Below are 26,871 nucleotides of genomic sequence, written 5' to 3'. Positions count from 1 at the left end.
TGATTGTGACATCAGCATTCAGTTAAGAACACTCTAATCACGTGTGTGTGTGTGAACTTGCACCTTAAGGACTTACACGCACACCTCAAGGGTTAAGGACCAACGAAGAGTGAAAGTAAAAACTCTAATGCTCAGTGCCTTTAAGCAATGGCGTGCACACAATTTGGATTAACTAAATTAAATTAAGATACTGGAAATTAAAAATCACATATCATTTTGAGTTGTTAATAAAAAAAGTATACAATCAACAAATAATTAGAATATTCATTCTTTTAAATATTTCCATTTTCAATAATGTACTGTAATACTGTAATGAGTAACAGCAAGAGCTTTGTAAATAAACTGCAACTGCAACTCCAACAGCTGCAACAGCACTGTTTAGACTATTTATCATTCTTATTGCTGAACTGAGCAACAGGAGGAACAGGCCTCTCTGTGGCTGAAGCATTGTGGGTAAAATGTGGTCGTGTACCTTGTGTTTGCCCCTCCCTGCGGTCTCCGTGCTGCTGGGGCTGGTGGGGGACGAGGGGTTGCTGACGGGTTTGGGCTGTCCCTGGCGGGACGAGGGGTTGCTGACGGGTTTGGGGTATCCCCAGGGGGACAAGGGAGGGCTAATGGGTTTGGGCTGTCCCTGGCGGGACGAGGGGATGCTGGCGGGTTTGGGGTGTTGCTGGCGGGACGAGGGGTTGCTGATGGGTTTGGGGTGTCGCTGGCGAGTCGAGGGGTTGCTGGCGGGTTTGGGCTGTCCCTGGCGGGACGAGGGGGTGCTGGCGGGTTTGGGGTGTCTCTGGCGGGCCTCTGCCTCGAACCGCTGCACGTGGGCGGCCACCAGCCCCGCGGCCGGGCCCCGGAGGAGCTGCAGCTCGGTCAGCGAGCCGTAGCGGGTCAGCACCCCGGCCTGAGGTTCGGGGAGGGGCGCCGAGCCGTGCACGTGCCATGTCCGCTGGCGGAATCCCAGCATGCTTCACACACCTCCCCGCACGGGGCGAGGTGGGGGGGCCTCTCTCACACGGGACAGAGGGGCGAGGTATGGGCCCCTCTCACACGGGACAGAGGGGCGAGGTGAGGGCCTCTCTCACACGGGACAGAGGGGCGAGGTGAGGGCCCCTCTCACACGGGACAGAGGGGCGAGGTGGGGGCCTCTCTCACACGGGACAGAGGGGCGAGGTATGGGCCCCTCTCACACGGGACAGAGGGGCGAGGTGAGGGCCCCTCTCACACGGGACAGAGGGGCGAGGTGAGGGCCCCTCTCACACGGGACAGAGGGGCGAGGTGGGGGGCCTCTCTCAGGCGGGACAGCGGGTGGGCTCAGCGTGAGCCACGGTACGTTCCCCTAACGCCACCAAAGAGCCAGTGCAGATACAACCGTTCCCCCTCAAACTCCTTCTGATGCAGAACTGCGGCTAACCACTGTACAGACAGACGGACAGACGGACAGACGGACAGACAGTCAGCCGGCCTTCATGCCTTCCACCGATGGCCTAACACTCCAGCACGGTTCAGATGCAGAATCAGAGCGCTCACAGAGGACCCGGCTTCCCTGTGAGCAGACGCTGAAATATCCCAGCGCAGGGATTCCTCTCTGGGAAAACCGGGAACGTCGAACCGGCTGGTGGAACGGGACCCGAGGAAGCAGCTCGTAATCGCTGTCGCCACGGCGATCCTGCACGCCGTCGCACACGGGTAAGGAAGCGTCCCCCAGAGAGGGCCTGCTCTACTCTAACGTCCCCAGCCGGAAATGAGCACCGCGCCAGATTAGAGGGGGGTTTCCCAGCCAACAGTCACAGCCTGCTGCCCCGGGTGACTGGACTCTGCTCAGCCTGGCTGGCTGCAGGCTAACCAGCGCAGCGCAAGCACAGGGAACTGTTCAGGGGTTTAGCGCTGCAAATTCTAAATAATCATTTGACTGGATAGCGCTGGATACTCAGCCTGTTTGTGCTGACAACCTTCTGTCATTCCCGAGCAGTCATCCCGATCTATCCCACGGTTTTCCAGGAGTTTCTGTCCAGGGTCTTTTTCAGGAGTCCAGGCATAATTTTCCAGCTTTTCCCACAATCGGTTTTCTTGTTCGTCATATCCCTCTTGAGAATATATCCCGTTGTCAATTTCGATTTACAGATTTTGTCCAAAAAAATACTTTTGCAGTTGCTACTTACAGAGAGAATTTATCATGGTTTTTTTTTCTTTCTAGCTTCACCACCCATGAGAGAGCCATGGGGTTGCTAGTGACGACAGAAGCACGATCCGGTGTGTCCTTCCTTGTATCCGCGAAACCCCCCGACTTCGCTCCTGATCGCTCCTGGCGTTCCTGGCGTTCCCGTCCGAGGCTCCTCTCAGCCGCCTTCAGCAACAGCTCTGCCGTGTCGCCCTGCGTCCCGGGACAGCTTTGCTTCAGCACACAGCGACCTTTAACCCCCCCCCCCCCCTCGCTCGCTCGCTCGCTCAGAGCTGGAGCTGTTCGGGGGCCAGTCCTGCACGCGGGGTGGCGCGCTGCGATTCCGCCTCCGCTGCCCGGGTGGCGCTGTTCAGACAGGCTCACGGGCCCAGGAGACTTTGCACCCAGCGAAACGGCCCTTATCTCCCAGCTGGCTCGGCCGAACTCCCCTTATCAGAGACTTACATAAGACTCCACATGTGACGCGCGGAGCGATTCCAGCCACAGCACAATGGACCGCTTTCAGGAATCGGCCATTAAAAGGCACGCAGTACAGCTCCAGGGCAGGTGATTGCACCTATCCTGGGCACCTATCTTTATATCAGCACCGGCCTGGTTTTGCATACTTGGCATGGACACTGTCATCTGTTACTGCTCAGGTGGTCACGTGTCACTCAAAAAGGACTAACTGGCATCTCCGTGGAGACGGCGAGCGCCATGGGACAGTGAGGGACTTCATTATCGGCCCAGGAGGCCCCCATACCGTGCCCCCCCTTTTTTAAGAAAGATGTCCAGTCACCCACTGGGCTGGATTATGTCTGTATTTAAGCAGAAAATGCTTTAATAACAAGGTCACAGAACAGCACAAGGAAGTAAACATATGAAAAAATAACGGTCAACTGTCAAGGCCTGGCCTGGACTTCGCCCCCATTGGTGGAGAACACTTTCCCTTTAGAGATATGCATGCAAATGCGCTGAGTAACTTCACCGGTGGGGAAAAAAACGCGTCATCGGCAGGCGAACTGAGCGCGCTCCAAACGTGAGCTCCTGAAGCCTGAAGCGGAAACGCGTGGTGACATGGCGTCCGCGGTTCCTTCGGGTAAAACTTCAGAAAGGCTCGCGCGTGGACACGGGGAGAGACGCACGCGCAGCGCGTGTGCACGCAGCCGCGGCCTTCGGATCAGAGGCGCGCACCAGCACCCCGTCTGCCCCCCGTGAGGGGTGCGCCGTGGGCAGGACGAGGTGCAGGTCAAACCTCCGCACCCGTCCCGAACCTGAACATACTGTACGCACCCCGGGACGGCCAGAGCCACGGGGGGGGTTCCTGAACATAGCCAAAAACAGGCCAGAGAAGTGATGATTAACCAGCTCAAATAAGGGCCTGCAGCAACACCGCCACAAGGCCCGTTTGCCTCAGTCAGGGAAAACCTAATCCGATACGCGAACACAGCATTATGTCAAAGCCGCACTCATTAACTAAGAACTACAAACAACCCGGCTGGCCCCGTGTGTCCTTGGGAGGCTGAAATAGGCAAAAGACTGACTGGCCTTTAGTAATTACTCCAGCTTTGGGCCAGAGAGCCCATTCAATCTATTTCATGTGCGGCTGACAGAAACTGACACATCAAAAAAGTCATTCTGAAGATACTGGAGAATCCCGGCTTGAGTTAAATACTTCATCATAGCTTCATCCCTAATCAGGCCTGCGGCCATGCTAAATCTCCATGACAACCCCCCCCCCCCCCCCCCCAGGGCTACTCTCAGCGCATTTGCCCCTGTTCCGGGGCAGTGGACCCACTGGGGCAACTATCAGGATCACACACTCAGTGGGGTCTGCCAGACAGGATATGACATCACACCACAGAGAAATTTAAGTGCCCTGAAGGATGAGGGACAGGAGTAGCGAGGCAGTGAGGGTCCATGTTTTACAGGGAGACTCTCCTTTATTGTGGCAAACATTCAAATATAAGAAAACACGTCTCTATTAATTTTCACAAATTATAAAGAACTATTGTTCCCTGACAAACAATGAAAAATTGCAAATCCACTTAGAAGAACTGCGGCAAAATGCGTATCCTCCAGCCGTAACCTGAGGGACACTGAGTGACCACGAACACCACTGATATTCCATTCATGTGTTCACAATCAGTTTCAACCTTTTGTTATCAGACTACCGTCGCAGTTTTCGTTTCTTGTAACACGAGACGCGTCGGCAAAATTTACTGAATTATTTTCGGCCGATAAAGCAGCATTGGTATTGGAACTGAATTAGAGAAAGAGATTTATAAAGAGACAGATGAGAGAGAGAGAGAGAGAGAAAGATAGAGAGAGAAAGAGAGAGAGGGAGAAAGAGATAGAGACAGAGAGAGAAAGAGAGAGAGGGAGAAAGAGATAGAGAGAAAGAGAGAGAGGGAGAAAGAGACAGAGATGGAGAGAGAAAGAAAGAGCGGGAGAGAGACAGAGAGAGAGAAAAAAGCACGCTACTGACCAGCAGGTCGGCGCTCTCCCGCCGGCCCAGGGACCCGTGCTCCACCCTCTCGCTCCCGGGGGTGAGGATGTAGGGGCTCGGGCTGCCCCCCGGCTTCATGATGGGCAGACTGAGGGAGCGCAGGTCCTTCACCCCCTGCTCCACCTTCAGCTCCTCCCCCGGCCTCGCTGAGAGAGAGAGAGGGGGGAGGGGGGGGGAGGAGAGAGAGGGGGAGAGGCGGAGGGAGAGAGAGGGGAGAGAGAGAGAGAGGGAGGGGAGAGGGAGGGAGGGAGGGGGAGGGGGAGAGAGAGAGGGGAGAGGGGAGGGGCGTAGGGAGAGCGAGAGGGAGAGAGGGAGGGGAGAGAGAGAGGGAGGGAGGGAGGGGGAGAGAGAGAGAGGGAGGGGAGAGGGAGGGAGGGAGGGGGAGAGAGAGAGGGAGATGGGGAAGAGGGAGAGAGAGAGAGCGATAGAGGGGGGAGAGAAAGGGGGGGCGGGGAGAGAGATTTTAATTTTGTATTTAATTACAATTTAAAAGCCGGCAAATTCCATCCTTTTATAGTATGGTAGTGCTAATGTAAACATGACTGTATTGATACCAGTCAGGTGGCAGCATTATACATTTACATAAACACATACGCACCAAGTCTCATAATTCACCTCAATAGCACCATAAAACCTGGCCTCAGACACAGTGAATGAGGGCAGATCAGATACAGTACGGTCCCACACCATTGTGCAAATCCCATGAGGTCATGAGGGTGACTCAAAAGACTAATTTAAAAATGTTCGGCACATCCAAACAAACTATTTCCTGCAGTTTCACTAAATACTGGCACTGACGCAGATCCTGAATACTGTCATTCAGGATCCCATCCAAAAAAAAAAAAAAAAAAAAAAAAAAAATCCTAAAGAAAATTTCAGTCCAGTTCAATCCAATCATAGGGCGACATAGCTCAGGAGGTAAGACCGATTGTCTGGCAGTTGGAGGGTTGCCGGTTCAAACCCCGCCCTGAGCGTGTCGAAGGGTCCTTGAGCAAGACACCTAACCCCTAACTGCTCTGGCGAATGAGAGGCATCAATTGTAAAGCGCTTTGGAAAAGCGCTATATAAATATATGCAGTCCATTTACCATTTACCAATCACCCAAACTGACTCCACCCCCTACAGCCCCACACACTCACACCAGTCAGGATGACTCCGCCCCCTACAGCCCCACACACTCACACCAGTCAGGATGACTCCGCCCCCTACAGCCCCACACACTCACACCAGTCAGGATGACTCTGCCCCCTACATCCCCACACACTCACACCAGTCAGGATGACTCCGCCCCCTACAGCCCCACACACTCGTACCAGTCAGGATGACTCCGCCCCCTACAGCCCCACACACTCGTACCAGTCAGGATGACTCCACCCGCTACATCCCCACACACTCACCCCAGTCAGGATGACTCTGCCCCCTACAGCCCCACACACTCAGACCAGGAGCAGGTCACCCAAACTGACTCCCCCTGGCCTCAGTTCCCCTCCTGCTCCACGCTGCCAAAGTCGGCGCCCTCCATCATTACGACCTGCCCGTGAGCTCCCCCCCCACCCCCCACCCCCCCACACACACACCCACACACGCAGGCCAGCTCAGAGACCGCAGCCCCATGCTCATAATTAGGACAGATCTCACTGTTTACAGTGGGCAGAGCGAATAGGAAATAGGAATTTTAAACAGAGCAGCGCTGGTGTGTGTGTGTGTGTGTGTGTGTTCTTTCTTTCCCTCCACCACTCAGCAAAAGCACCGCACCGCACACAGGTTAATGACATCTGGGTTTGGTGCCAAATGAGCAGTGCTCTAAGGCGCACCTCAGCCCCCCACCCCCCCCAGATAAAGTGGCTCATGCCAGGATGTGCAGGGAGAGGAAATGGAAGGCCCCCGTTTCACGCCGAACGACTGTGGGGGGAGGGGGGGGGGCACCGAGCGTGACGGCACAAGACGGAGTATCTGAGCACCGAAATAGGCAGGGAACCTTTCCTGCCTTTGTTTTAACAGGCCATACGGTGTACGCCTCCAGTCCTACTGCAGTCCCACTAGCAAAGATCTATTTGTGTAGTGCTGAGTGGGGTGGGGGGGTGGGTGAGGTATGGCACAACCCAACTTACAGCATGGAGTGTCTGTTACAGAGATCTGTTCAGTAGGTAGGACAGGCCACCCAGATTATGTGGAATGTTATGTGGATTATTGGATGCATACAAAAATGACCTCATACACACACACACACACACTCACACACACACACATACACACACGCACGCACGCAGGTCCATGATCCAATCATGAATCACCATGAGACATCACCGTGACTGCCTCAAGAGCTCCGTGAGTTACAGTCACAGCCAAAAACATGCAGCTCTCCGATTAGTCTGTGCACCTGAGAAGAGGCCCTCATTCAAATCCAGCCAAACATGAAGTGGGAACTGTTCTCAGGAGATACCTGTAGGGTGACATGAAGTGGGGGGGGGTTCGGGGGGGGGTCTTCTCTTACCTCTCACTTTCAGGTAATGGCCCCCGAATCGGTAGGCTTCGAAGTTGAGGGAGAGCGGGGTGTTGGACTGGGCCAGAAACAGGTTGACCCGGGACAGCTCGATCCCCTTCCGTTCAAACACTGGTCCGAGCACCTCCCTAAAACACACAAACAAACACACGGGGAGCACCGTCAGACACCCCAATACAGAAACACTGCCACATTAAATGTTCGATTATTAGCAGGAATCAATTGCTTAAAATGTTTGCCTGAGCATGTTGCTGCAAGAGATGGTTGCTATGAGATACCGTCAGATAATCCCTAGAAGATACAAAAAGTTGCGTACATCGCTCTGGATATAAGTGTCTGATAAATGCCTGTAATGTAATGTAATGCCATGTGTCACCTCAAAGTCTTCTTCTTCATGGCAGGGACTATTTCTGTGTCGATGTCCACGCTGAGATCGAACTTCAGGGAGAAGCACTCCTTGCTTGGATCCTGCAGGGGGCGACAGAGGCGGCAGTCACAAAGCAGATCTTTCCACAACCTCCGTGATTTCACTTTCACAGCACACAAACTACAGCTGCAATTAAATCAACATTTCCTTTACTTAGACTTACAAGTAAAAGCACACTTTAACACTCTTTCGACACAGACCTCACAGTTCAGTGAGTCAGTTTTGGTGACTAATGAACTTGCCAAACTGTTTGCGAAGGGGAAAAATATCCTTGCTTTTAACTGTTAGTCAAAGTTAAGAACAGATGTTGACTGAACCCTGTGCCTGTGTCGTAAAACAATGCAGGGGTGTTCGGTCGGGTCAGATCTAGGCACCCCAGGCTCAAAGGCAACCCTGGGGTACCCCCCCCCCCCCCCATTGACTGAGGGAGTGGTGGAGTTAAGGTTGAGTTGACTACCTGATGGGAAGGGAGGGGGGAGGGACTGTGCAGACCAGGACAGGAGAGAACTGCGCGTGTGATCATGGACCTCCTACGGTACCCCCTGTTTAAAAGGCAGGCTCTGTGTACCCCCTGTTTAGAAGGCAGGCTCTGTGTGGCACTGTATCTCTAATCACTGCTCAGTGTTCCCATGGACTTGCTTCATCGTTACGCCTGCAGCAAGGCCTCGATTGGGGAGCAGACAGACGGTTACACAATCAGCAAAAGCTCCTTCAGGGCTTGGACGGAGAAAAGACTGTCACTTCCCGCTTCGGGGAAACGGCTTGGCTCTGTGTCACACAGTAGCTATGATTTAGAGCCAGGAACTTTTTGAGCTTGGGCTGCACACACCCTTACAGAAGCTTGCACGTTCAATTTTTCTACAGTATGATTGCGAACGGTGCCAGCAAGCATCCAATGCAGCACCTCCAGCTCAAGATCAGGGAATAAGACAGTGTTCAGGGCCCTTTCTATTGGACTGACAGGAATTACGTCACCATTAAGTCCCCCAAGCTGGAATCCCCAGTTTTCAACAATCTATTATGACTCATGTGTGATGTCATAATGGACGTGCAAAGCAAGTTAGCGCAAGGGTGCTCATATTCCAGGTTCATGACAAATGTCAGCAGGCTTTTCCAGCGTCACACCTAATCACCACGTTCACCAAATCATAGTGATCGTGTCATTAGTGTGGTTGCCTGTAGCAATCACACTACTAATATCCCACATATGATTCTTCTTTATTCCACCCATTTTTTGGACCACTACTCCTCCCATAGTTTTCGCACCACATACGCGTGCAATATGTCAAATCGAGCGTCTTCAACGGGAATGGTGTGCTATTACTTTGTGGAAAGTTGCGGTGCACGGTTTCTGAGAAAGTCGACTTTTTGTGGGCAATACTGCCCCATAGAGAACGAATATTGGAATGTTGACCCTCATGACATCAGAATGCCCTCTAGCAGCTGAAAACAGAGCATTGTGACATCATGAGGGTGAACATTCTGCCATTCATTTAAATTGCCAATTGTCTATTTATAATTTACCTTTCTTCAATCCAAGTCTGCGGTGATTTAAAGAGGAGGCGGGGATAACATTGATTACCCATTACCCCATTTCATAGACCCAAACCTTCTTCAGACTGTATGTTACTGGCTATTACATATTATACCATACTGCTACAGCACAATGCACCACATGCCTCCAGAAAAGCCTTGTAATTTGCTCTGGATAAAAACCTTGAATAAACGGATGATAATTGAAGATAATAAGAGCTTCTGATGAACAGATTAAACGGGAATGAAGGCCACGGCGGTTCTGGTGCAGTACTCACGTCCGTGTGCCGCCTCCTGGGTTTCTTCTTCACCAGTTTCATTCCCCCCGCTTTGCGATCCCTGCTGAAAAGACAAAAAAAGAAGACCCTTAGACCACTCTGCTTTCACTGACAGACATTTACACCCTTTTTTTCCACCTGTCTTTTACTTTAATTTGTGACGCCCTTTGACAGTTTGGGAGAGGGAAGACTAGCATGTGCTACTATGGTGTATTTAGCCAGCGCCCACCTTCACGTCACTCTGTAGTCTTATCGGTTTAGCCACTATACAGGAAGTTCTTGGTGTAGGCAGACTGCAGGCACTCTACGGTCCCCACAAAGTAGGCAGACTGCAGGCACTCTACGGTCCCCACAAAGTAGGCAGGCTGCAGGCACTCTATGGTCTCCACAAAGTAGGAAGACTACAGGCACTCCATGGTCTCCACAAAGTAGGAAGACTGCAGGTACTCTATGGTCTCCACGAAGTAGGAAGACTGCAGGTACTCTATGGTCTCCACAAAGTAGGAAGACTACAGGCACTCTATGGTCTCCACGAAGTAGGAAGACTGCAGGTACTCTATGGTCTCCACAAAGTAGGAAGACTACAGGCACTCCATGGTCTCCACGAAGTAGGAAGACTGCAGGTACTCTATGGTCTCCACAAAGTAGGCATACTGCAGGCAGTCTATGGTCCCCACAGAGTATCAAGTATTTTACCTCTGAGTGGCAAATGTGTTCCATTTTATATCTTCCTGAAACTTTCTCAAGGTGTTCTCACATCGTCATCCCTCAAAACACATAAAACTATTCACAAAACCCCTTTCATTTATGACTACTACAGCATCAAAACAGACACGTGCAAGCTTTTGTTTTTTTTAGGTTCAAGATGTTATGGCGCACATTTTTCACGAGTGACCAGCACACCAGTACAACAGCAACAACGGATGACTGGCTCACCCTCGGTCACTGCCCCCATCCTCTTCCTCTTCCAGGTCAGAGGGGGGGCAGGTGCGTGGGGGGCATGACCGCGTGGACACGTTCCGAGCCAGGATTGAACCTGCGAGGACGTAAACAAAAACACACGTCCCCCCCAAGTGTGAGTCAGCTCCTGTGTAAGAGATCACGCTACACATACATTCACAGGAAATGACTTCACAGGGGCGCCTGTGTCCATTAACCCTTTGGAGAGCAGTTTATTTTAGGAATGTTTTTCCTAAATTATAAGTCAGTGTTCTAGAACTCCATCCCTTTCAGTTACCAATAGTGATTGTTAAATCAGCATCAGAATGTTGAGTTAAGAGCATTCTAATGACACATTTATAAACTTACATCTTGACCCTTTTAAGAGTACATTTTTGGAACGTTTTTACAAAATTCTAAGTCGGTGTTTTCTAGAATCACATTCCTTTCGATTACCAGCAGTGAGTGTTACATCAGCAATATAATGCTCAGTTCAGAACATTCAGAATATTTGTGATCTCACACCTTAAAGGGATAAAGGGTTAAGACAATCACTCCAAAATCAAAGGGAAAGGCCCACACACAGTTCTGTGCTCAGGACACAGGAGCCCCGTGACATTGTTTCCTGAGAGATTACGCTACAGGTACATTCACAGGAAATGATGTCACAAGGATGCTGTGCCCTAAGCCGCAGACAAGCAGTTTAGGCTCAGAGGAACAGGACACAGCTGTGCCCCCCCCCCCCCCCCCCCCCGCCCCCCAGGGTTTCGGTACCTTGTGGCTGCAGGTCAAAGCGAGGGTGTCGGTCGAAGTGCATGCTGTCCGACTCCTCTGGGTGGCGCCGGGAGTCACATGACTCGCACAGGTTGAGTGGGCTCTGGTTGTTCAGGTCCTGGCAGTCTGGGTGATGACAGACCTATGGGCGGAAGCACACGTCAATCAAAAGCCATCATCAACCAAGTGCCTGGTTATATGCTGCTCTGTCTGCATGGCAAGCCAGGCCTGAGGAGGACATCACTCCAACATCCAACCAGCCTATACTGGACAAAAGCACAGTGCCTTGCACAAGAGCCTGATGCATTTGAGACAATCTGAGAAACAAACCTTTGGAATACACGCTGACTGAAACACAAAGCACACGTGTGAATGATGACAGATTGGTACCAAAGGACACTGCCCCGGGACCACCCCCTACATATTTCAGAAGCTGCACTGGCCTCTACTACCCCCCCCCCCCCCCCCCCCACCCTCCTTCCCTCCCTCCCTCCCTCCCTCCTCTGACCAAAACACCGGCTCCCGACTCTGGAGCAGGAAGTGAGGATGTATGGAGAGGCCCTCTCGTAAATGCACTTCCTGTCATTGTTCGCCTGGCTGCTGAGGGTTCGACCATGCCAAGGGTCTGACACCCCCCCCCCCCCCCAAGGAGTGTCACACATATGCATACCCCAACACGTGCCCCCCCCACCCCCCCTCAGGAGTCTCACACATATGCATACCCCAACACGTGCCCCCCACACCCCCCCTCAGGAGTCTCACACATATGCGTACCCCAACACGTGCCCCCCCCCCCAGGAGTCTCACACACATGCATACCCCCCCCATCTGTTCTTACACGTGACATCAACAGCCTTGTGCTGTTAATTACCTCTCTCCCTCACCCGGACACACACACAAACACACACACGCATGCACACGTAGACGCTCACGTGGACATACACACACACACACACACACACACACACACACACACATGCACGCACGCACACATAGACATACACAAACAGGCACACACACACACACACACTAAGGCTAGTCACCCAATCCACCCTGTCCTCAGAGTTAGGGCATTTCCTCAGCTTGAACTGTTGTGAAAAGAATTTTTTTAAAACGTGTTTGGGTGAAACTAACAGTACATGGTCTGGCCTTCTTAAAAAAAAAAGTATGCCACTCAACACCCTCCTAAAGGGGCCAAGATCCACCCTTATGGTATGTCCAGATGTACACTTCCAAAAGCAGCAGATAACAAACAGACACTCCCACCCTGCTCATTCAGCGACAAACTGAATAATAAATCCATTCAGCCAGCAGTTGACAGTGTCTAGCCAGGTTAAGCACCATTTAGAAGGAAGGGGCAGGTTTGGACTGACACGAAAAACTCAACCTTCAGAACAAAAAAGCCCCTTAATCTAATGCCTTAATAACTGCCCCTCTCCTGTCAAACCCCTGTGATCAGTCCGAGAAGATTAACCCTTTGAAGTGTAGGGGTTTTTTTTTTTTTTTTTGGGAATGTTTTTTCAAAATTCCAAGTCAGCGTTCTAGAACTCCATCGCTTTCAATTACCAGCAGCGACTGTGACATCAGAATTAGAATGTTCCGATCTGCGATCTTACGCCTTGAAGGGTCAAAGAGTCTCAGTCAGTCAGAATCTTCCTTCAGGAGTGACAGCTTTAAGGCGCACAGCCAGGGGTCCCAAAAACAGTGTTCAGCACATTCGTGTTTTTAAAACACAGAGAGAAAAAAAAACAGTAAAGAGGCATGCACATAAACATTCCCTCTGCCTTCCTGCAAATTAAAATTAAGTGTACCTCCATGTTTTCACACTCCCTCATGCTTGGGTGAGAGGGTATCAGAAAAAACCTTTTTTCTTCTGGTTACACTGGAATCCAGTGACTGGATAAGAGAAAGCTGTGTTTGAAAATGCATGGCATGTAGGACTTTTAAAGCATACATTTTTAAAAATCTCACTTTGGGAAGTTATGCAATATTTCCTTTGAGAGAGCAACCATGCGGCGTCATGTTAGTGAAATGCTCTCTGGCGAAGGATCGATCGGCTGGCATGGGCCACAGTGAGAGAAACCAGGGCGGGAAAAGGAACAATCAGATGCCTTATTTAGACAAGGGACCAGGAAAGGTAACCATTGAAGCTGGGGGGAGGGGGGGGGGGGGTGGGGGGTGAGGGACTGAACATTCCAGTCGGGGATAAACTGCTCCCAAAATATCTCCTCCGGGAGCCAAAAGAAATCAGCCCCGTCTGACAGTGACAGAAAGCTTTCTTCTCCAGGTTCAGACAAACTGGGCTCATTGCAGAAAAATGGGAAAAATGCAAACCCACCAAAACAGGAATGAACAGGGGGAGGGAGGGGAGGGGGGTGGGGGGGGGGCTGACTATTTGGAGTCCAGAAAGATGACGTCGTAAAATAAATGAAGATAACAACTACTGGCAATAAGTAAAAATAACCTACAATGCTACGAAATGCCTGAAAACTGAAAACTAATAATTTCAAGGAATTAGCTTCTTTTTGTTTGTGTTTTTTTTTCCACTTTTCATCACTTAAAGTAAACATCTTTTTTGATTTTATGGTTTCTTTCCCCCATCGTTTAACAACACATTTCACTTTGTGAAATAATTTTCAAAAAGCATTTCTTTAAAAAAAAAGAAGAGATTTGATCTGTAAGGGCACCTAAGGGGTTAACTCTGGAAAAAAAAGAAGTAATTGTCATTCAACTTACAGTAGCCATAGTGTGCAAACTACCCAGAATGCATTGCCCATCAGGTGTTCATAGGAAAAAGGCACTGAAGCTGCTGGGTACTGCACTTGGACGCGCTAAGCTAAGCCAGCGCTCTCGTCCATGCTGTGTCTCCTGCTGTTCTCCCTCACAACATATTCTCCAGGTTCACAGCTCCGACGGATTCCACCCAGACTGCGTCTAAAGGGGGCCACACCTACGCTGTAGATGCGTTCTGGGGGATACGATGGTATGATTGTGGGGGGGGGGGGCTGTTTGATGGCTGACTTTGAGCTCTTTCACCTGGAAAACGCAACAGTGCAGAGAGGTGTATGATGTGGGATCAGGGGAGAAGAAGCCAATGGGGGGGGATTGTGTCACGCCCACCTTAGTCCCAGCAGCTGACCAAACACGCTGGCCTGGCGGCAGGCACCCTCCCCCCCCCGCCGCCCACCCCCTCCCACCCCCTCCCACACACAGAACAAGGCAACACCTGCTTCTACAAACACTGGGGCTGCCCCGGCAATGTGTGTCAATGTCGACTCATTACACATGCGCGTACACACACATACACACTCACACTCATTCCTATACTGATATACAGGTCCCATAATCCACCTCTTCCACCTGCTTGGGACTGCGTAAAAACCGTGATGTCACAGTTAGGCCGGACCCCCCTCGTAGTGAAGGCTGGGGCAAGGGCGGTGGGGGGGGGGGTGGGGGGGGGGGGAGAGAACGACGCACGTGCACAGACCAGGAAAGGAGGAGGAAAAGGAAGGAGCGGGTTTGTTTAGGGGAGGTCTGCATACTGTAAAGTGCCGGACCTGCTTCCCCATGGAGCCCGGGATCAAACCACCACCCCACCCACGCCTACCCCCACCCCCCAACAATCCCCCCCCACCCCACCCCAATCCCCACCCCAATCCCAACCCCGCCCACGCCTACCCCCACCCCCCGCCCCGCTCTTACATAACGCCACACGCGGAGACCGTGTGCATCTGTGTGAGAGAGAGAGAGAGAGAGAGAGAGAATATGTGCGTGTCTGTGCACATGCGACGTACAGCATGTGAGTGGGAACAGCCCGTGCATGGCCAGAACTAACAGCAATAGGTGTCACTGCATGGCTTCACACCATTAGCACACCATGTCCTCTTAAGACCTCTCTGCAGTGCTGAGACCAGCGGCACACCACCAGAAGCTCCACTCGGGCAGTCCTCATCATACATCGTGCCCACTGCGAAACGAGGGTTCAGTTCTGAACGCACGTTTGGCCAAGTGCTGTACACCTGATCCGTAAGAGTCACTTACTCTGCCTGTGCTTAGTTTATAATTAGAGGCATTTCTGAGACACTCTTACAGTAACACACACTCTTAATGTTATACACAGAGTCCATTTACACAGCCGGATATACGTGGAAGCGTTTCAGATTATATGCCTCACTCAAGGGTAACCTGGCATCACCCCACCTGAGAACAGGACCTACAAAAAGCCTAGTTTCCCAGCAATTAGGGAACCCTGCAACTCCAGTCCACCTGAACACTATCCCTGGGTTTATCTTTCAAATATCCACTACTGCAGAAGCAATTACAGGTACAGTACAGACATTTATCAGACGCTCTCATCCAGAGCGATTTACACGTTTTTTTTTTTTACATAGCATTTACATTGAATCCATTTATACAGCTGAATATACAATGAAGCAATGCAGGTTAAGTACCTCGAAGGGTACAGCGACAGTGTCCTACCCGGGAATCGAACCTGTGACCTTTAGGTTACAAGACCAACTTCTTACCCATTATACTACACTGTCACCCTAAGTGCAGAAGCCCACCACAAGAATAAATATTAAAGGCTAATCTAGCAGTGTAGTTGTTTTTTTTTTTGTTGCCCCAGAAAACAAATGTCAAGAGCCATAAACCGCTTCAGGCATCAGTGGGTCTCTGCTGTACTGCCGAGCTCCGTACTCACGGCGTAGCGCCTTGCCTGACTGAGTAACACTTTACTCAGGGCAACATAGCTCAGGAGGTAAGAGCAGTTGTCTGGCAGTCGGAGGGTTGCCGGTTCGATTCCCCCACCCTGGGCATGTCGAAGTGTCCCTGAGCAAGACACCTAACCCCTAATTGCTCTGGTGAATGCGAGGCATCAATTGCAAAGCGCTTTGGATAAAAGCGCTATATAAATGCAGTCCATTTACCATTTACTTCACAGCACCAGTGAGGAGCCGGGGAGGTGGAAGTCACACCAGGACATGGGGCTGTTATCCTGAGCGGAGGGCCCACGCCCAGAACGCAAACCCAATTCTCAGACTGTTATCTTTAACCGTCAAGCCTACAAAATGTGGATTTACCTTTCCCCTGTTTGTGTCCGATTCTCTGTCTACCAAAGTCCACACGGAGGAGAAACACGGTTCATATTGAAACGAACACACGATTGGCTTATTCCTGCTAATAAATTGATTACAAATGGAAGCAAAGTGCAGTGATTCACATGGCTCATTCGCTCAGCATTTCATAGTCATTCTGCTTTTTCGTGCAAGACCCAGAAGGGCTCAAACTGCACCAAACTGTCTTGTACGCTGCACAACACGACCGTCTAAATGAGGTTTGGCCAAAATAGTGACTTAACCAGAGATGAACTTGTATGTGCACGTTGCACATTTCACAGGCAGTTATTAAAATAATGCACTTAAGCACTAAATGGGCTCATGTGTACATGTGCACAAAATGGTCGTCTCCGAATTCTGCTCCTCCGAGACGCCCGATTCGCAGAGCAGTGCCGCGTCGCCCTCTGACCTCTTTCACACCATAGAGCGTATGTACCATAGAGTTCAGTGTTTCACACACACAGAACACGGAACGTCGGAGCACTTTTCCGGAAGTCCAGTGGCTCTTCCTGTCGGCTACATTACATTTGTTTGGCAGACGCATTTATCCAAAGCGACGTACATCAAGGGTCATTGGGACAACTACAAAACACAGGTCCGATAAGGCAGAATACTCATTGTGCAACAGTTACTCATAGCCATGAACACATTAAGTCCAGTTCACACAGTGAACATTACTCCGACCTAACCTATGCCAAGTCAAACTTTGCTTGTTCGCACAGCAAAGGACTGTCCAGCACTTTAAAGCCAACAGTATTTAAACAAAGAGGAGACACATCACAGCACACCATGGAGAGGCGATGATGGACGCTGCAGTGAAGACGCACATCGGATAGAGCATGATAGTTTTTGTAAATTTGTATCGGGGGTGAAAAAAAACGGTACTCATTAAAATACACTGCCAGCCGCGGAGTGATTACATCACATCTTTAGAGTTGTTTATGTGATTGGCTTACTCACGCTGATGTCACAGCAGCTTGCGTAAGAGTGTTGCTGGGCCTGCTTGATCCAGTACTGTACTGGCTTTTCCTCATTAAGATAGAGATGGAAGATTTCCATAAAAATCCATAAAGATTTCCTAGGCCTGTAAATTTCCGGGAGTAACTTTTCCTGAAAGGAAAAAGGGGTCACTTTTCACACGTGACCCCTAAACAGCAATGCGCTCCTGAAGATTTCCGGCTATATTTCCGGGTAATTTCTGCGTGGGGAGAAAAGGAAGAAACAAAAAGAAAGTTCCATGGAATTTGGAAATTTTCCACCCTCGTTAATAAAACAAGCTAGAGCTTGATTCTCTGATGTAACCGTTAAATTGATCCCAACAAGTCATATTAAAAATTATGGAAATCGTGTCGCTCGAAACCACGTGAAAACCGCTAAATCGTGTTGTCCTGAGAACAGGCACACTTCCTGTCTGGGCAAGCCAGCTGCATTTAGAGCCGAGAAGCTCACCGAATTCAGTGTACTGTATAAATAATTACCGTTTAAGCTAGCAACACAACATCATTTGACGGCACAGCAGAGGACCACGGCATAGCTCGCAAAACCGAAATCTAGACATTTTTTCCTTTATCCCTGAAATCACGACAGGAAGGTTTTAGGGAAGAAATCCTGTTTTGAGCGCCTCGGCTCAAGGATGCCGCGGCGGTGTCACAGCCGAAACAGAACACTCGGCGGCTGCGGGTTCAAAGCCGCTATCGGCTCCTTATTTGTGCTCTTAGCGCGCTGAAGATGTTGCTTGTTCCCGAAACGTCTCTGCTCATCGTGCTTCACACAAATTCACGCAATAAATTATTAGTTCACACAAGTATTCCAGAGAGCGCAGTCCATTTTTTTTTTCCCTCTACCATTACATATTTTGCAGGAGGAGTTAGCACGCAGTTATATTAGAAAAGGTGCCAAACTCCTTGTTTTCTACACCTACACATGGTTGCCCAACACTATGTGGACACATGACAGTCTCGCGCTTCCTGGGTTCTGGGAAGCGTGCGGAGGTGTGACATCACTGGGACTCTCCGGCTGAAGAGGCTGTGTGCGATCCATCACAAGCAGGAGATAAGAGACGCCACTAGGTCATCAGACAGACCTCAGGGAGACTGGGGGGGGGTGGGGGGGGGGGGGGGGGGGGTGGGCGCTGTCCGTAACCGACATAACGTCACGCACATAAACACACTCCACCCTCCCCCCTCCACCCTCCACCCTCCACCCTCCCCCACTCCATTTACCATAAACATGCACCTTTTCCCGTAACACATTCCTCCAGCCTGTTTCCTCGCTCCATGGTCATGGACTGCTTCAGACCTGTTCCTCCCCTGCCCATGCCTTAACACAGCCTGGATACTCCAGATCTATCACCCAGCTCCTCTAAACTGCACTATACGGAACTAAAAAAAATTACTTGCTCATGCAATTAAAGTAATTGTTACTCATTCTTCAAATGTATGAATCAACAGCAAAACCCTGTCTTCATACTCATTTGATAAAGAAAGATAGTAAAAGAAAAATGAAAATCTGGAAACTCCAAAAAATGAATGCGACTCAGTGGCTCTGAATCACTTCAGGTGATAAATTCACTGCAGCAGCGCTGCCAACTGGCTGTCAATTTTTTACATTACATTACATTACAGGCATTTGGCAGACGCTCTTATCCAGAGCGACGTACAACAAAGTGTATAACCATAACCAGGAACAAGTATGACGAAATCCCTAGAGAGAAGTACCGGTCCAAGTGCAGGGAACAACCGCATAGTTCAACTTGGACCCTGAAGGTTAAACTGATTAACACTAACAACGAGAACGGCAACAACGCAGTCTATGGAAAAAATACAAGCAGTAGTTAAGACAGTTAATGCACCTAAGTCACCTGTAGGGTAGACTAATTTCACTGTCCAATCTTCACTGTCCAACCAGCACTGTTCAGCAAAAAAACTAAAAAAGCAACACACTTCACACTTCAGTTTGACAAGTCAGATTTAGTGATTGATGAACTTCCCAAAACTATGCTCGCGCAGGGGAGGGCACTCGGCCAGAATCAATTCTCGCCTTTGAATGTAAGTCAAAAATTAAGGACAAAACAGTCCACGGCTTTTGTGTTCTTATTTTCCAGTCGGGTGCAATGGGTGAGTGATGAGCCATTATTTGTTTTTTCTTAGGTGTACCATAAGCACAGCTGGGACTGAGGAAATGCTGACACCTGTTCTGCTTCATCAGCTGCTTTCAACCGACTACAGGCTGGAGGGCAGCACAGAGCACAAAAAACACTGCAGTGTCTTAGGTTAAGGGATGTAATGTCTTAAGTTAAGGGATGTAATGTCTTAAGTTAAAGAATATAATGTCTAAAGTTAAGGGATGTAATGTCTTAAGTTAAGGGATATAATGTCTTAAGTTAAAGAATATAATGTCTAAAGTTAAGGGATGTAATGTCCTAAGTTGACGGATGTAATGTCTTAAGTTGAAGGATGTAATGTCTTAAGTTAAAGGATGTAATCTCTAAAGTCAGGGATCTCAAACGCCTGGGGGGATTGCAGTGTTTGTGGGTTTTTGACGAGTCCCTCCACTTAAATGCCTAATTGAAGTCACTGATTGGCTAAAGACCCTGCACACCTTGTTTCCGAGGCATAAACCGGATGCTGACTGAAAGGAAAAAACCACAAAAACCAGCAGACACTGCGGCCCCTCCAGGAATGGTGTTCAAGACCCCCGTCTTAAGTGATCACGCCAAAACAAAAATAAAAAAATAAGAAAAGAAAATGGAGAGAATTAGCCTGCTGAGATGATGAAAGGTGGACTGCAGGAACTGCACGAGTCCAGAACCAGGAACACCGAATCCCCCCAAGCACGAGACCGAGAGGAAATGAGAAGAGGTGGGGAGAAATGTCGCGGAGAACAGGAGCGGTCTTTGTTTGAACGAGCCGGACTGGCGATGGCACACGCGGCCAATTCAAAGCTCCCCGGAGGAACCGGGAAGGGGCGAGCTAAGGGGTGGGGAGATCAAAGAAAAAGGGGCCTTTTTTCGGGGGGGGGGGGGGGGGGGGGGACAGCAGTGTGGACCATCGGGGAGCACCACTGAGCTTTGCTCTCCAGCCTTCTGTGTGTACGCTGGGCTAGCGATCTGAGCGGGAATGTTTTCTTAATCCCGCACCAGCCCACTCCTGCAAACGTTCACCCCACTCCCGCCTCCTTCTCCCGCCAATGTTTAGCCCCTGCTCCCGCCAAGTAACCAACCCAGCAAAGGTTACACAATGTTAAAGCGAGCTTTCCGTACAAATAAATAATCAGCCGTTTCGCTGGTCTAAAACAACAAAGCTAGTCGGCTTTTGAATATTTTGAAATAATTAAAATTAAACGCACACGCCAGAAATAGCAATCGGCGTAAGGAATGAGAACAATTACCGCAATTACGGGAAATGAATTCTGGGAGCTTTCTTCAAAGAAAACAAACGATGCCGCTTTCCCCGCTGCGTATGAACGCTTTAGAGCTTTAGGTGCCTTAAATTCACCATGCTAACGCTAACCAGCACTCCGCCATGTTGCTGGCAATCAGCTCAGCATTGACCGCCATCATTCACTGCCCCCAGCTGAATGAGGGGCATGCAGGCACAGGCAAGTACTGCAGCAGCAAGATTCAGTTTATACCAAGAGTCCTGATTGGTTGCAATGTGCATCAAATGTCATGTTTTCAGGTATTATTATTATTACTGACAGAAAGTCTAAGCGTTTTATGTTTTTTTATTTTTATTTTAAATTTTTAACTGTAGTGCTGTAACTTTTATTTGACCACCCACTCCTGGTGAAATTTGCCCCCCGTTTTGTAAGCGACTTGATACTGCGGGATCCCCGTGGGCATGAACGGCTCTACTTCAGCGCTGAATACAAAATGAAGACCCTGGCTTCATACCTTACATAACCCAAGGCTGGCTTCCATTAAGCGAGCGGCCCTTCCATATGAATGCAAAAAAATAGCTAAAAACAGAATCCCAATCTAGGTAGCTCTTACGACAGTGAGGCCAAGGCCAGCTTCCAATATCCCATAATGCACAAGTCTCACACTCCCTTCCTCACCCTAGTGCGCTCTCTCTCTCTCTCTCTCAAAAAACACACAAGCACACATACAAACAGATGCGACTATAGCAGGAACATCACATTACATTTATTTGGCAGATGCTTTTTATCCAAAGCGACGTACAATAAGTGCACACCGAAGGTCACTGGAACACTGGACCATATGCCCAAGAGCCTACACAGTTATGAGCCCTTATAACCTCTCATGTTGACTATGCGAGCAGGGTGCTGCTCACCTGGTGCTCAACCCGCTGAAATTCACACCCGCCATCCCACTTCAGAACATCCATTCACTGGCTTCCAATGGATGCCCACATTCAAATAAAATCTCTCACATCGTATTAGGAGGTTGCAAATGGCTCTGCCCATTCAGACAATCATTCCACTGCACACACACACACACACACACACACACACACACTCTCTCTGTCCAAACCTCTCTGATCAGCATCCTCTCGCCCGCTGATTGTCCCGTCTCTTCAGGATGTCCCATCTCTGGGTCCCACAAACTTCCCCAATCCGTCAAGGAGGCAAATTCACTGGCTGTCTGCTGTCCTCCAAATGTCAAAAAAGCCAACTTCTCAGACTATACCTTGATGCTCCCTTTTTAAATAAGAATAATAATAATGATAATAATAATAATAATAATAATAATAATAATAATAATAATAATAAACGTTGCTTCGGCTAAAAGAGACTTCTAAATTACTAGTGAAATAAATGACTGATTCTTTTTCTGCTCTGGGTTGGTTACACAGACGTGACTGTGCTGCCGTCGCCTGCCTCTCTGACTGCCTCTCTGACTGCCTCTCTGACTGTCTCTCAGGCATCGTGTGCAGGTTGGCTCTTGTGTGGGAGGGAGCGGAGTGTCGCAACAGCAGCGCGTCACGAGCTCCGTCATCCGGAGAACGGCGGCAAATTTCCCCAGAATGCACAATCACAGGGGAGGTCATGCCAACGCCTGGGGCAGGGCGAGCAGCGAACTGATCGGGGATTGCAGCGGCTCAAATTGATTTCGCGGAAAAGGACGTAAGGAGAGGAAAGTCTACTCTGGGTGAGAGTGTGGGGCGACATTAGCTCAGGTAAGAGGTAAGAGCGGTTGTCTGGCAGTCGGAGGGTTGCCGGTTCGAATCCCCGCCCTGGGCGTGTCGAAGTGTCCCTGAGCAGGACACCGAACCCCTGACTGCTCTGGTGAATGAGAGACATCAATTGTAAAGCCCTTTGGATAAAAGCGCTATATAAATGCAGTCCATTTACCATTTACCAAGAGCGTCGGGTAAATGCACAGAATGCATATCTGCAGGGTCAAACGGAGACTGCAGTTGTGTGGCCTCTGTAAACTGCCACCCTCTCGTGCCTATATAACAAGGCTTTTTCCTTTTTACCGTTCGTGTTTCTATTTGTACAAATCGATAAATTAAAGAAGGTCTAAGAGGCAGAGCAATTTAAAACTCATGCCTGGAGTGGAGCATCATTTTTTTAGGAGGGGGGGGGGGGTAAACACACAGCTTCCCTCAGGGGAACAAACAAGCATCAATGGAACAGTCCATCCAAGTGCATTGTGGGACACCAAACGCACCGTCAATGACACGGGCGAGGATGAGGACGGAGGAGAGGAAGCGGCAGGCAGGAGGAAGAGTTTTCTCCCCGCCGCTGGCGTTCAACCCTGGCGCCTCTCGTTTCCCAGGTAAAAAGGTAGGGCCTAGCCCGCCCGCCCGTCGGCCCGCCCGCCGTGCTCCGACTTGTCACTCAGCCGACTACGCGCACGTACTGTACAGGGCAGCGTCGCGCTCACGGCCCGCTCGCTTAGAGCTGCAGCTGGGAAGACAGAAACGGAGCAAAACAGGAAGCGGCTTTTCCACAAACGGACGAGCGCTTCAGGCTCAGCCAATCAACCAGCGTGGTCAGGCTTTGAATTCTAATGACACCAGGGTATGGGGGGACAGGGACCGTTCTTTAATGTCCAGATATACAAATTCGGCGGAAGGTCGTTCGCCTTTCCCGCTTGAAAACTAATCATCAGGAAAGCGGAGTACCGACATGGCGGGATGCTGATGTGCAGACAGGAGAAACAGATGTGAGCCCTGCAAACTGCCTCTGGCTGAGACGACAAGGTCAGAATATGGGAGAGGGAGGCCGCCAGTTCTGAAGATTCCCCTGCATCATGACAACCCCCCCCCCCTTCCCAAAGGAATACAGAGTGACAATAATAACAGTGATTTGTGGACACATTCCCATGTGCGATCACTTAGAGCGCTGCTTCCTGTCCTAGAGCGCCCTCTCGTCCCAAGCCCCGCCCACTGCCCACGCGTACCTCCGACATGTGCTTTCGGCCCAAAAAAAGCTGCCGGGTGTTTATGCAACTTCTGGGAAATGCAGGGGTGACCCTCCCTTTGAACAACAGAGCCCCCCCCGCAGCCTCCCCGTCCCGCAAGCACGCCACAGATGGGACGCTGACTACTGTAAATAAACTCCAAGGGAAGTGACTCCGACAGAGCCAGAGAGGCCTCCTTACTGTAAGAGCGTCACCACGGCAACGGCAGACTACTACTCGGTCGCTCTGTCTCAGAGGAAAACAGAGAGAGAGAGAAAAAGAGAGAGCGGGGAGACAGAGGGAGAGGAAGAGGTAGAGAGGGAAAGAGAGGGCGTGAGAAGGGGGGAGAGAGAGTGAGAGAAAGCAAGAGACGTAGAAAGAGAGAGAGAGAGACAGAGAGAGAGCAAGAGAGAGAGAGTGAGAGAGAGTGAGAGCGAGTGAGCGAGAGAGAAAGAGTAAGAGTGAGCGAGAGAGAAAGAGTAAGAAAGAGAGTGAGAGAGAGACAGGGGAGAGAGAGAGAGAGAGAAAGGGGAGCAAGGGCTGCACCAGAGCAGGGGTAATGTGATATGACAGAGCTCACTAACCTGCTGCAGGAGCACGGAGAGGTGTGCGCGCGGGCGTTCCCCAATCCCGGTCAGAGTGAGAGCATCGCCGGGCGCGTGGCCCCTGTCAACACCGAGCGCCGAGCGAGAGCGTCCCGGGACAGCCAGCGTCGCGGAATCACCGGAGCACACCGAGCGCTCAGCCCCAAAAAAAAACCCGTGCCGTGCTTTTCCTCCGGTCCCTCCTGGCCCCGGGGAGCCGGGCGGGGGCGAGAGCGAGGGCGAGGGCGAGAGCGCGAAACGTTCCCCCCGCCGCGGGAGCAGGTAGCGTGCAGCAGACAGCTCGGGAGGCGAAGTTAGAGTAACCCCAGCGAGCGAGCGAGAGAGAGAGAGAGAGAGAGAGAGAGAGAGAGGCTCTGTTTACCATAACCCGCCCCCCTTCCTCTCCACACACACACACACACACACACGCGCACACACACACGTGGCTGGAGGAACACCTAGCTCACTGCCCAGCAGCCTCTGTGTGACTCACTGCTGGGGGAGAGGAGAAACTAAATCAGAGCTTATGCATGCTTTCTCTCACCGTCTTTCCCTTCTTTTGATCTCTCTCTCTCTCTCTCTGTGTCTGTCTGTCTCTCTATCTCTCTCTCTGTCTGTCTGTCTGTCTCTCTATCTCTCTCTGTCTGTCTGTCTGTCTATCTATCTCTCTCTCTCTCTGTGTCTGTCTGTCTCTCTATCTCTCTCTCTCTCTCTGTCCGTCTCTCACTTTCTGCCCCATTCCCCCTTTTCTTTTTCATTTACATTAACTCAATACAAAGTTAAGCGAAACATGGTGCAAACGACCAAAACGAGAGAGAGAGAGAGAGAGAGAGAGAGGGAGAGAGAGAGGGAGAGAGAGAGGGAGAGAGAGAGAGAGAGAGAAATGCATCCAGTTGGCATGTTCTTGAATTACGTCTGGGACAACCGAGTGCTTTGGAATTGGTGGAAAAAAATTAATAAAGAAAAGCATGATTTCTGTAATATATGCTTTTTGAGACGGACTCCGAGAAATGCACCCCCCCCTTCAAAAGGAAAAAGCAGGGAAGTGCAGGTCACCGTGTGAGTCCAAAGGGGAATGGGAAATGGCGAGGACAACGAGGGCAACAAACAGAGCTTCTCCATTCACTGCAGAAAAACGAACCAATGCAAATGTGACCTGGGCTTATCCTAAAAACTTAATGAGGGCAAACATGAACTTGGTTGACTCCAAAAACGAACCGAAGCACACATGAAACTGGCCTATTCTTAAAATTAATCTAAAAAATTTTTTGCAGGGTCAACAAACTATGGCGTGCCTTTTAAAACCATCAAGACACACTTAAACCACCTGTGCGCCAAGCCAAATTGCAGAGCGACTGCACGTTCTCTGGATCAACTTTTATTATTTCTTTTTTTTTTTTCTTGTAAATCTGGCACCCAGAGCAGGGCCTGCATACAGTATATCCAGTTCCCTGCCCTAATTTCGATGGCCCAATTATGTGCGACCGCAGCCGTGCTCCTCCGCCAACCTCCACGGCCAACTCGGGACAGCAGACATCCCCACCCGCGGTGCTCCTCCGAAAACACCTGGCGAGACTACAGCTCAGACTGTGGACTGCAGTCGCGCTCTCACAGACGGGAGTCAGAGGAAGACCGGCCCTCTGAAGCCTTAATGGACGCGGATTTTTAATGAACTAGAATGTGGCCTCTTACTGACTACTAAACAATTACGAAGTGAACACTGATTGGACAAGGACTGATTTTTAAAAGTAGCAGACAAAGACTATTCATGTCAAAGACATTGATTCACGTTCTTCCTCCTCCTCCTCCTCCTCCTCCTCCTCATTAGGGGGGAATTAACTCTTCCCTGGCTGGGATACTTCAAGCAAGCCAGGTCTGAAAATATCAGGAGGGATTCCAGACACCCACAGATAGAGAGAGAGAAAGAGAAAGAGAGAGAGAGAGAGAGGGAAGGACCAAGGGCACAGGCCACTGTGGGGGAGAGGGGCAGGATTTCCTTCTTTGAAAAAAAAAAAAAAAGAGAACCAAATCTTTGAAGACTGGACATGATTTACTGTTTGTTTACAACAATTCAGGGCTCCTTCCAAAGTCTACACTGATTAAAGGGCTTACAACATACATTATGGGCAAAATTTAAATCACGTTTTTTTTTTCTAGATTTACTAAAGTACATGTAAATAATTCCTTTCCAGGAGAGTCATTTCCCAAGAAATGGAGCTGTAAAGTAGTGCAAATAAAATGCCCCGCCCCTTTGCCTGAAATGGCTTACAGCAGCGGCGGCGGTGCTGTGTTCCGCCTGTCAATCAAGCAAACGGCTTACAGCAGCGGCGGTGCTGTGTTCCGCCTGTCAATCAAGCAAACGGTTCACAGCAGCCGTCCGCCATGATGAGGGACTCTTTCTAATTGAGGCCCAATCTGAATCCAACTTGCTTCTCAATGCAGTGTTGCCAGTGAATAAACGTACTGCAACTCCGCTAGCCAGAAGAGCAAAGCAAACTTTAAAGAAAATAAAATTAAAATAAATATATATATATATATATATATATTTAATGAGCTGCCAATCATTGTGATATTGATCATTATATTCCTGGATGGCCACAGTATCTGCTTATTTTTGGAGCATTTCAGCAGAAGCTATTCATTTAAGTCATTGATTGGCTAAAGAGTATACACACACACA

General features: G+C 50.0%; 1 protein-coding gene across 9 annotated transcripts in view; it reads right to left on the bottom strand.

Annotated features, from left to right (window-relative positions):
• The window catches only part of LOC118210610 (pleckstrin homology domain-containing family G member 5-like), a 75,173-nt gene that overhangs the window by 20,262 nt on the left and 28,040 nt on the right, over window positions 1–26,871 (bottom strand). For 3 of the 9 annotated variants that reach the window (XM_035386922.1, XM_035386919.1, XM_035386921.1), the window contains exons 3-8: window positions 11,119–11,260; window positions 10,342–10,441; window positions 9,406–9,469; window positions 7,544–7,635; window positions 7,159–7,295; window positions 4,644–4,810 (exon numbers count right to left, since the gene is read on the bottom strand). In XM_035386922.1, the coding sequence (XP_035242813.1) occupies window positions 4,644–4,810; window positions 7,159–7,295; window positions 7,544–7,635; window positions 9,406–9,469; window positions 10,342–10,441; window positions 11,119–11,260 (702 nt within the window). Of the gene's footprint in view, window positions 1–472; window positions 1,043–4,643; window positions 4,811–7,158; window positions 7,296–7,543; window positions 7,636–9,405; window positions 9,470–10,341; window positions 10,442–11,118; window positions 11,261–21,729; window positions 22,080–24,191; window positions 24,315–26,871 lie in introns of those variants that run through there. The other 6 variants (XM_035386923.1, XM_035386920.1, XM_035386928.1 and 3 more) reach the window with 4 other exon arrangements.

Source organism: Anguilla anguilla, chromosome 13, assembly GCF_013347855.1.
Source record: "Anguilla anguilla isolate fAngAng1 chromosome 13, fAngAng1.pri, whole genome shotgun sequence".
Classification (NCBI taxonomy): domain Eukaryota; kingdom Metazoa; phylum Chordata; class Actinopteri; order Anguilliformes; family Anguillidae; genus Anguilla; species Anguilla anguilla.
The sequence above is the reverse complement of the archived record's forward strand: the minus strand, read 5'-3'. Positions and strand labels throughout refer to the sequence as shown.